Source organism: Oryx dammah, unplaced genomic scaffold, assembly GCF_014754425.2.
Source record: "Oryx dammah isolate SB20612 unplaced genomic scaffold, SCBI_Odam_1.1 HiC_scaffold_10, whole genome shotgun sequence".
In the NCBI taxonomy this organism is placed as follows: domain Eukaryota; kingdom Metazoa; phylum Chordata; class Mammalia; order Artiodactyla; family Bovidae; genus Oryx; species Oryx dammah.
In genome coordinates, this window is record NW_024070194.1 from 28764493 (window position 1) to 28774589 (window position 10097).

The following is a 10097-nucleotide window of genomic DNA, read 5'->3' on the forward strand; positions in this document are numbered from 1 at the left end:
GCCCTGTGTCCTCCAGTACATGCTTGTCTGTTTTTTTTTTGGGGGGGGGCCTGCCCACCTACCCAAGTGCTCTCAGAGCACCCCACACCCATCTGTGGCTCATCAGAGGGCCCCATCCCTCCAGAAGTCACAGCCAGGGTCTAGTCAGCCAGCTGCAAGTCAGCTAAGAAGTCCAGGCCTGTGGCCACAGTCTGCAATAGGCTAGCCCCACACAATGCCTGGCAGCCTGCCTCTGTTGCCTGCTCCTTGGGACACCTACCCTGGCCATCAGTGGGAGAAGATTTGCAGAAATGCCCAGAACTCCATACCTTTGGGGAAGTCACCACTGTCCTTGAAAGTTGTCCAGGCGAGATGGTACCCAGAGAGGTAACGGAGGTTGGTAAGCCTGCAAAGAGTTGGCACCAGCATGAAGAAGGGTCTTCAGCCATGCCTATGGACAAGACTGGCAGGTTCTGTCCAGCTCTGAGCTGTCCCCAGATGCACAGCTCAAGGACTGTCACATCCTTGGGCATACCAACCTGAGGCCTGGCAGCCTGCAGGATCGGGCAGGGCCTCAGTCTCTGTTGACCAGCCCTGAGGGTGACCCCAGGTTATTCCTGTCTCTGGGTGTCTGGGTCTTTACCTGCTGCCTCCAAGTCAGTGACAGCAGCACCCGTGCTGTCTTACAACCATTACCTGCAGCAAAGGGGACAGCAGGTCAGGCCCTCGAGGACACTGCACTATGGGACTCGCAGACAACTTGGGGGTATCCTCCTAGGGGCACACTTGTGGGGAACATCTGCTACAGACAAGCTCTGGGGGCGGCACCCTTCAGGGGGACACCCTCCCTGAGGTCATCCTTGGGGGGGTCATGGTGCAGAGAGGTGCCCTGCAGGGGAGGGTGTTCGGAGGGGAAGGGACGTTCTGGGGATGTTCTGGGGGACCTCCTCAGGGGGCGGGATTCCTGTCTACATTCTTCTGAGGAGAACATGAGGGTGGGGCAGTCGTTCTGGACATCTTGCGGGTAGGCGTCCTCCAGGGTGGAGGAGGCCATTCTCCAGGGAAAAGGGACCTGGGAGGGTCCTGAGAGGGTATCCCGGGGAGGACCCCCCCAAGGGTCCTCTCTAGGGAGAAATCCATACTTAGGTGGGCATGGAGGGGGACAGCCTCGGGGGAGATGGGAGCGTCCTCCGGAGGGGCTTTGTCGGGGGGAGGGATATTCTCGGTGTGGGAGGACAGGCCTCCTCCAGAGGTACATCCTTGGAGAGTACATCCTAGGGACGGTCCTCCTCCGGGCTGGGCGGACCGAGACGGCAGCCCCGGGCCCGCCTCCGACCCGCCCCCCGGCCCGCCCCCGCGCTTCCTCCCTGTTTCACTTTCGCTTCCGCCGGAGCGGGTCCCATCGCGACCGGAGTATGGAGGACCCGGACTGCGACTCGACCTGGGACGAGGAGGAGGAGGAGGACGGCGAGGGCCCGCGGGCGGAAGCCGGCGAGGATGGCCAGGATGGCGAGACCGGCGCTCCGGGGAACGCGGAAGCCGAGGAAGACGCGCGGCCCAGCGCGCTCCAGGTGCCGCCCCCGCGCCCTGGGAACCCGGCGCCCCTGGGGAGGCCGCGGCGGCAAAGGGGGCAAAGCCCGGCTGCTGGCAGGCCGTTCCCCGCCCCGCCACGGGGCCAGGTGTGCAGGCACCTCCCAGAGACCCGGCTTGGGGTCCGGCTCCCCATCTCCAGCGGTTGCCCCCTTCCCACCCTGTCCTCCTGATACTGGCGTCCTGGTCCCCAGGACACGCTGAGGTCCGCCCCGACCCGCTCCCCCGCGCGCTTCTCCACCAGGGCACCTTGCAGGGAATCTGGAGCCACCCTCAGACGCTTGTCCCCAGGGCCAGATCGGCGCGGTGACACTTCCTCCAGAGGATGGCCCCAGCACATCCTTGACTCCCCTGTCACATCCTAACCTCAGGCCCTTGGCTCTGTCCTCTAGACAGACCCAGCCCTCAGCTCTGGCCTCCTTCACCGCCTCTCTCCTGGAGCTGCTGCCTCCACCCCGGGCTCCCCTGCCCAAGACTCCACCCTTCCCCAGGACCCAGAGCCCCCAGCCTGCCCCACCCCGTTGACCCTCACTAGGAGCAGCACCTACCCGCTCTGACTGGGGCTGACCTCATGTCGTCTGGAGGTGGCCTCGGAGGCTACATGTGTGTGGCTTGCCTGAGCCAGAGCAGCTGGTGTGCCCAGTGGCTCCTCGATGTCACCACTGGTTACTTGTCATAACCATGGTCATTCAACATCACTGGCAGTTACTTGCTGGTACTCACCGGGTGTCACAATCCCCCGAGTGGGTGCCATTGCTCCAGCTGGGGTTCCAGGTGAGAGAGAGGGCTCCAAGTGGTAGTTGTCACGACGTGTCCCCCTTCCTCTGGAACGAGGGTATCCTGGCACCGTATCTGGGGAAGCTTGTGTTCCAGCCCTAGTGGTCTCAGTGATGGATTGTCAGTGCTGCAGATGAGCACTCTGGTGTTCAAATTTCTCTCTGGGTCTTGGAGTAGTCAGTCAGCGAGAGGAACCCCAAGGGGCTCCTGGGCCTGTCGAGAAGGCCGGCTACCTCGGCACATTTCCAGTGCTTCAGGCGTGCACGAGTTCCTAGGGTCGGTAGGCTGGGCAGGGTTCAGGGTCACAGGTCACAGGGCAGGAATCCACCTCTTCCCCCAGGCGGATGCCCACTGGACGTGGTGCAGCTTAGGTGGGAGGATGCCGTCCTCACTGTAGCTCCATGGGCCACACTTGCTTTGGCACGTGGACCTGCCTGTGAGATGCCCATGGTCCTCTGACCTCTTCCCTGTCCCTCTGCTATGGCTTCTCTCCTTCTACAGAGTCCCAATCTCCTCTCCATTCCCCCACGGTCCTTCCCGGCTGCCGCACACTGGGTTCTGGTGTGGCTTTTTGGTGCTTCCTCCTGGACGCTGTCGTTTGTGCACTTATGGCGCTGGCCCTGCTCTGAGCTGTGCACGTGACCAGCATTGGTCAGGACCCACCCTCTGGACTGACCCAGGGAGGCTGAGAAATGGATACTGATGAGGGGTGGGGCAGCTTCTGCTGAGTTTCATTTTCACCCACTGTCCATTGACCTAACCAGCCTCTGGCTAAGAAACCCCCTTCAGAAGCATCTGGGGCTCTAGGTGGCAAGGCCACTGCCCTTGGGTATACAGCCCCTTCCTTAGGTGTCAGCTTAGAGCGCAGGGCAAGGAGGAAGTGTTGGGGGAGGGGGGTTCCCGGAGGAGGTCCTGAACTGTGATGCCAGAAAACAAGGGAGGAGAAAATGATGCTGGAGTCGTGGGGCACCCCAAGAATGCACATTGGTCTGGAATCCTGAGGGCTCACTCCAGCTACTCTGGCCCCTCTGATATTGCTGGCAGCTAGGCCCAGTCCTTGCTGCCCTCACCAGGGTGGGGCCTCCCTGGGGTGGGTCCTGCTTGCTGGCTGCCTTGAGGAATGGGGAGGCTCTCCCCGCTGGGATCTGATCCATTCTCTCTCCCCAGCACAAGATGACAGTGTCCCGAAACTGGCGAGCTGCACGGGACACACGCCGGTACCGGCACCACTACCCGGTAGGTATCTGTGCACAGCCCTACCCCCAACACCCACCCCTGCAGCCCACCAGGACTGAATCCTTCCTGTAATCACTGGGTGACAGCACCACACCCTAACTCCCACCACAGCACCCTCACCTTTCACACCGTGATAGCGCCAGCCGCCAGCTCATCCATAGGAGGCCCCAACAGCCCATCTCATGCTTCTGTTGCCCTCAGCCCCTGCTCTCTGTACCCAAGAGTCTCAGGGAGTCCTTGGGCTATCTCTGGGGTGCAGATGAAGGAGACCTCCCAGCCCTGTTGAGGAGAGGATGGTTGTCACTGGTATTCAGAGGTGGCTGCTATCTCCCAAGTGTGAAGGCTGGTCCTCCCCTATGGCGTGGGGGACCCAGGTTTGGCACTTGGGGTCTTCACCAGCCCTCAGGATATCTGGAGGTTCACGGGCCAAAAGCCAACACCTCCTCCCTCCCACCCGCCCCAGGAATGCTTCAGTATGAGGGGTCCTTGGAGGCAGCCTATTTGGATGACACCTTGTCACTTTTCTCTGGCTCCGTAGGATCTGGTAGAAGGAGATGACAATGGTGACATGCTCAACCTGAGTTTCTACAAAAATGAGATTCGGTTCCTGCCTAACGGTGTGTACCTGCCCAGCTGCCGGCAGCTCCATTCTGGGGATATTCCTCTCTCCTCTGCCTGTCTGGTCTGCTGGGACATGGTTTGGACCTGTGGCTTTCAGATATACCCCCACAGCACCGCCCCCACACCCCGCCCCTAAGTTGTTGAGGGACTCCCAGGGCCCCAACCCTTGGCCTGGACACAGTGCTCCATGCTCCAAAGGGCCAGGCGATGAATGCTGGTGACTTTGCAGGCTCACAATCTGTCATGACTACTCGACTCTGCCTCCATTGTGAGGAAGCTGCATACATAAACTAACAGGAAGGAATGGTTTTTACCTTTTTAAACAGTTGGGGAAGTTTTATGGTACAATAACATTTATGACATGTGAAAATCATATGAGATTCAAATTTCAATGTCCATGGTGAGGTTTTATCAGAACCCATCCACATACGTGTTGTCTATGGCTCCCTTGCTACACGCGCCAGGGGCCGCACAGCCTCAAATATTCCCCTCCAGGCCCTTTGCAGAAAGTGGGGGGGTGCCCTGCGGAGACCAGGCTGCAGCGTGGGCTTGGTAGCAGGCCCTGTGTGAAGGCAGAACTCCAGCTAGCAGCCTGTGGTTTGTGGGGTGCAGCAAGGCCACCCTTCTGCAAAGACAGGTGCAGGTCTGGGACCACTTGCTCTTAACTCGATAGGGCCTCCCAGGTTCTCCCAGAGAGCCAGCATGGCCTGCCCACTCCGGTCTGTCCTCTATCAGCCATAATGGTTCACCTTCCAGATTGCACAGTGGTGGTCAGCCTAAATTGGGTTAACATCACCGGAAGTGTGCACAACCTGAGCCCCAAAGTCCTCATGAAAGGGACGAGGGGAGGGGCTTTCAGCAGTCCCCCTGACTTGTTTCTGTGGGGCTCCCAGGCTGTTTCATTGAGGACATTCTTCAGAACTGGAAGGAAGACTATGAACTCCTGGAGGACAATCACTCCTACATCCAGTGGTGAGTGGGCGGGGCTTCCGAGGAGGGGCTTGAGGCCCCGCCCATACTGGATCCTGGCTCCGCCTCTTCCAGGCATCCCCCTTACTGAGCAGGCACACTGCCCTCTGTGCCCCGTGCCTGGCTCTGCGGGCGGGGGCCAGCTAAGGGGAGACCGGGTCTGGGTTCTCCAGCTGGAAACAGCCTCAGCTGCTGGGGGTTGATGCTGGCTTTGGGGGATAGCAAGAGCAGTCGACTAGCTAGCTCGCTGGAGGCCCCATGAGGCTGTCCTGAATCTGTCCGCAGAGCCCCTCTGCCGCAAGGGCGGGTTCTAATGGTGCCTTAAAGTGCCCTCCGGACGCTGGCCTGCAAATGCAATGTCCTTTAAGGACGGCTTGCAGGCGACCAACCCAGGGCACAGGATATCCCTGAGAATAATTCCACAGCCTTAATGGTGGGCGGCAAAGAAGAACGTGAGAATGAAAGAATGGTAGGGAGGCCGGTCGCTGTCTGGCAGGTGCCCTCCTGCTGCGCAGGCAGGCTGGACTCTGGGTGGGCTGGGACTCCTGTGGGTGGGCTGTCCTGGGTCCTTATCCTGGGCACTCCCCCTGGAGCTCTCCCATCCTCACCCTTTGACTTTATTGACTGGGGAGAGATCACAGCATGTGTGGCATGCGAGGTCCAGCCAGCCCTGCTGGAGTTGAGCAGAGAGCCCTGGGGGCCGCGTGTGCCGCTTACCAGGCCTGTGCTATCCCTTCCCTCACAGGCTGTTTCCACTGCGGGAGCCAGGGGTGAACTGGCATGCCAAGCCCCTCACGCTCCAGGAGATCGAGGTGAGCTCTGGAGGTTAAGGTACAGGTCACGGCTAGCCACAGGTGTTCACAGGTCCCTTGGGGAACAGGAGCTGAAGGACTCCCCTGCCCACAGTTTTATTATCTTCCCTCATAAGTGGTCCTTGCCTCTGGCCCTCAGTGCTCCTTGCAGGCTTCCAGAGAAATCTGGCTGAGAGGGTTGCTCTAACAAGCAGAGTTAGAGTGACCAGGCTTTGCCTTGGTCAGCCCTGGTTTGGGCTGGATTGATGATGCCTGGAGAGTGGGGATGGGGCTCTAGGAGCTGGGGAGGCCGAGCAGGTGTGCCCAGGAGACAGGATGGTTGCTTACAGTCCCATATCCAGCCCTGGGGTCCCTGAGATCTTCCCGCAGGTCAGGGAGTTCCTCTCAAGGCTACAGCACATGCCTCAGGCTGGGGACATCTGGTGCCAGTTCAAAGTCAAGTGAGCAGCCCTGGGCTCCTGTGCCCTGGCCCTTCACCCTGACGGTCTGAGCCAAGGCCCCAAATGAATTTGGGCCTGAGGAAGGTGTCCAGCTCTTGGCTGTGCTGCACTGACACTGAGCTCTCTGCCACCCTTGGGGGCTTTTCCAGGCATTTAAGAAGTCTGCGGAGGTCAGGAAGCGGCTGGTCCAGGCCTACGAGCTCATGCTGGGCTTCTTCGGGATCCAGCTCCAGGACCGAGATACCGGCCAGGTGTGCCGAGCACACAACTACAAGAAGCGTTTCCAGAACCTCAACTGGTGAGCAGGCCAGGAGCTTGGGGGTCTGCACAGCTGGTCTCTGATTGCGGAGGATCATCTCTGGGGAGGGGGACTGCAAGGCAGAGCCTGAGACTCCCAGCATCCTCTGAGCTTGTGGAGGTGGGGCAAGGGCAGGGTGGGGGCAAGACAGAGCGGGATGAGGATGGGACAAGTCGGACAGGACGGGAGAGGGAGCGGGGGGAGTAGGGGTGAGTGCCACCTGATTCAACTGTGGGCTTCTTGACTGGCCTGCCACCCATGTGGGCATGGGTTGGGTTGCCAGGGGCTCCATCACTTTTACTACATCACTGAGCATCCCACCTGGGGGTTGTGGCAGACATGTTCCCCTCTCCCCACTGGGATGCACTGGGTGGAGGGGGCCAGCTCAGGGCACATGAGCAACAGACCCTGCCTCTAGAGGGTCCCCGTCTGGTTCTTCTCCAGCTGTGCTGGGGGTGGGTGTTCCGTGGGACCAAGGAGACAGTCACTCTTCTAGGGAACACATCACAGTCTTTCACCTACACGATCCAGGCTCATAGACCATCTTCTCAGGGACCTGAGGACAGGGTAGGAATGGGGACTGACCTGTGGGCTGGAGTGTCTGCTGTTGGATACCAGCCTCTTGGGGGAGTGTGAGGGGGGCTGGAGAAGGGCAGTCTTTGGCTGAGCACTGCCCACCCACGTGCAGCCCCACCAGCACCTCCTGTCCCCACCAGGCACAGCCACAACAACCTCCGCATCACCCGCATCCTCAAGTCTCTGGGGGAGCTGGGGCTGGCGCACTACCAGGCACCCCTGACCCGCTTCTTCCTGGAGGAGACGCTGGTGCAGGGACAGCTGCCAGGCTTGCAGCACAGCACCCTGGACTACTTTGTGTTCACCGTGCGCTGCCAGCACCAGCGCCGCGAGCTGCTGCACTTCGCCTGGGAGCACTTCCAGCCCCGCTGCAGGTTCGTCTGGGGGCCCCAGGACAAACTGCAGAAGTTCAAGCCATGCTCACCACCCTGCTCACCCTGGCTGGCCTGCCCCAGACAGGCGAAGGAGGAGGAGAGCCCTGGGGAACCCCCCCTTGAAGCCAGCACCCAGAGGCACACCTGCGGGCTGGGGAAGGACGAGGAGGTAGGCCCACTGGCCGAGGGTCCCCAGCTACCTGGCACAGAGTCCCAGGAGGTCAGAGCCCTGGAGAGGGACCAGGGAGATGAGACCAGCGAGGAGCAGGGACCAGAGTCACCAAACCCCAAGGAGAGCAAGAAGAGGAAGCTAGAGGCGAATCTGCGGGAGCGGGCCCTGGGGGAGCCAGGTGCCAGCGCCTCTGAGGTGGAGAAGATCGCCCTGAACCTGGAGGGCTGTGCCCTCAGCCAGGGCAGCCTCAGGGCAGAGACCCAGGAAGTGGTCAGCCAGGCCCCAGAGGAGGCCAAGCAGCCCTGCCCCCAGCCCCCGGGGGCCAAGGTGGCCGATGAGGTAAGGAAGCGAAGGAAGATGGACCAAGGTGCCAGTGATCACCCAGAGGCAGCAGCCGATGGTGGCACCCTCACACTGGCCATCACTAAGCCCCCTGCCCCATCTGAGTGCTCAGAGGCTGAAGAGGGTGCAAACGGGGACAAAGAGGAAGCAGAAGGCCAGGCAGGGCTGGAGCAGAGTGCCCCTGGGAGCCCAGCCACTGAAGGACCGGAGGTGGAGGAGAGGGCAGAGCCCACAGAGAGGGGGCCTTGTGTCCATCCCGGAGAGCCTTAGGGAAGGGGACGCCCATGGGCCTCCTGGCCCTGCCCTGCCACAGGCCTGGGAGCCACGTTGTCAGCTGTTTGCAGTGTCCAGCTCTGTTGGCCTGTCCCTGGTGGTCACTGCAGCTGCAAGGAGGCCTGACCCAGCCCTTGGAGAGGCTGAGGCTTCAGCCTTCTTCCTTCCACCTCACTTCCCACCTCCTCTCTCCTCTGTGCCGTCACCTACCGCCCCCCCCCCCCAACCTTTGTAACTTGGCCCTTCAGGGTCTGGAGGGGTGGGAGGGGGCGCTCATTTTCTTACTCTGGTACAGAGGCCTTTTCTGAATAAACTCATTTGACTTTGAGTGTTTCAGTATGGACGGCAGCCCGTGGATGGCCAGGGCAGGGGAGGGGCTGGTTTCATGAGTAACTCTGGCTGGACTCCTGGGTGCACATGGCCCAACCGTGTCACCGCTTTGCTGTGGAAGTGCCTGGGGCACAACCCTGGTACAGCCCTCCTGAACATGTGTGCCCCCCAGTGTGCACCCCACAAAATGCACCCTGACCCCATGGCCACCCAGAGCCTCTGGGGCTGCATAGGGTCCCTAGGCTGCCTTTTGTCAGCGATTCAACAGTGTGGAGCAGTGTTGGGTGTGCCCTGATCTGGGGTTCTGTGATGTGCCTCGGAGCACAAGCTCTGTGGTGGTCCCATGGCCCTGCCCCTCTGTCCCCACCCTGGCAGCCACAGCCGCCCCTCAGCCCATGGGTCCTCCACACAGGGACCCTGGGCCCTCCAACCTGGCATGGGAACAGAGTGCCGCCCTCCTTCAGCAACCCCCAACCCACAGGGCATGCTGCCCTCAGCCTGGCTTTGTCCCCTGGCCAGGACTGACCTCTTTCATCCTGACACGTGGAAGTGATGGAGGTCACACCTGGGGGTGGGGGGCAGGGGAGGGAGCCTAGTTCATTCAGCGAGTTGGGAGCTGGGACCTGTGTCCCGCTAACATGCTCCCCCAACAGCTCCTGTCCTGTGGGGGGGGGGGGCAGGGGGAGATGGACAAACTTAGTCACTTGTTGGGGCTAGTGCGGGCCATACAGTGACCGCAGGGGTCAGGGTCCTTATCCAGACCATTATCGGGCTCAGGTTCAGATGGAAAACCTTGGAGCCTGGAAGGAGAAGACCCCATTGGAGCAACCCTGGGGGAGGGGAGTATCTGTGCCCAGCAGTGGGACCTGGTGATAGGCTGGCAGGCCACTCAGACCCACCTGACCTGCAAGCTTCAGGGAGAGTGATGGCCCAAGACAGGTGGACAGTAACCCTGGACACCGGCTGGTAGATGTGAAGCCGGCCCCCTGGCCTCTCCCCAGGCCACTGTGGCTATTGGGGCTTCAAGACAGGGGCTGCTCTCCAAGGGAGGGTGTTTCCTGGCAGCAGGTGGGAGGGTCTGCGTGGGGCTAGGATGGGGGAACGGGATTCCAGGCACCCTGTCTCTCCTTGACTTCACAGCAAGGCTTCCCCAAGTCTGGTCCAGCAGGAGCACTCTGGTGCCCCTGTGTGTCAGACATGGAAGTACAGGAGGAAGGCGGGTCGGGCAAGAGGCCGTGTCAGTAGGGGTGGGATAGAGTGGCTTGCCCTGCCCCCAGTCCCACAGCCCCACCCTGCGTCTGTGAGGAT

The 10097-nt window shown here is 61.0% G+C and overlaps 1 protein-coding gene across 1 annotated transcript; it reads left to right on the forward strand.

The window, feature by feature from the left end:
- Positions 1–1335: 1335 nt before the first annotated feature.
- On the forward strand, positions 1336–8787 carry OGFR (opioid growth factor receptor). The gene is made up of 7 exons (XM_040247678.1): positions 1336–1550; positions 3514–3582; positions 4121–4199; positions 5097–5175; positions 5918–5984; positions 6574–6722; positions 7439–8787. The coding sequence occupies exons 1-7, from the start codon at positions 1395–1397 to the stop codon at positions 8454–8456; spliced, it is 1617 nt and encodes a 538-aa protein (XP_040103612.1). The 5' UTR covers positions 1336–1394; the 3' UTR covers positions 8457–8787.
- The last annotated feature ends 1310 nt before the right edge of the window (positions 8788–10097 follow it).

Excerpts from the sequence above, each read along its gene's own strand:
- OGFR (XM_040247678.1), top strand. The coding sequence starts at position 1,395 with ATGGAGGACCCGGACTGCGACTCGACCTGGGACGAGGAGGAGGAGGAG. Across the intron at positions 4,200-5,096 it reads GATTCGGTTCCTGCCTAACG|GCTGTTTCATTGAGGACATT; the intron begins GTGTGTACCTGC and ends TGGGGCTCCCAG. Across the intron at positions 6,723-7,438 it reads CGTTTCCAGAACCTCAACTG|GCACAGCCACAACAACCTCC; the intron begins GTGAGCAGGCCA and ends TGTCCCCACCAG.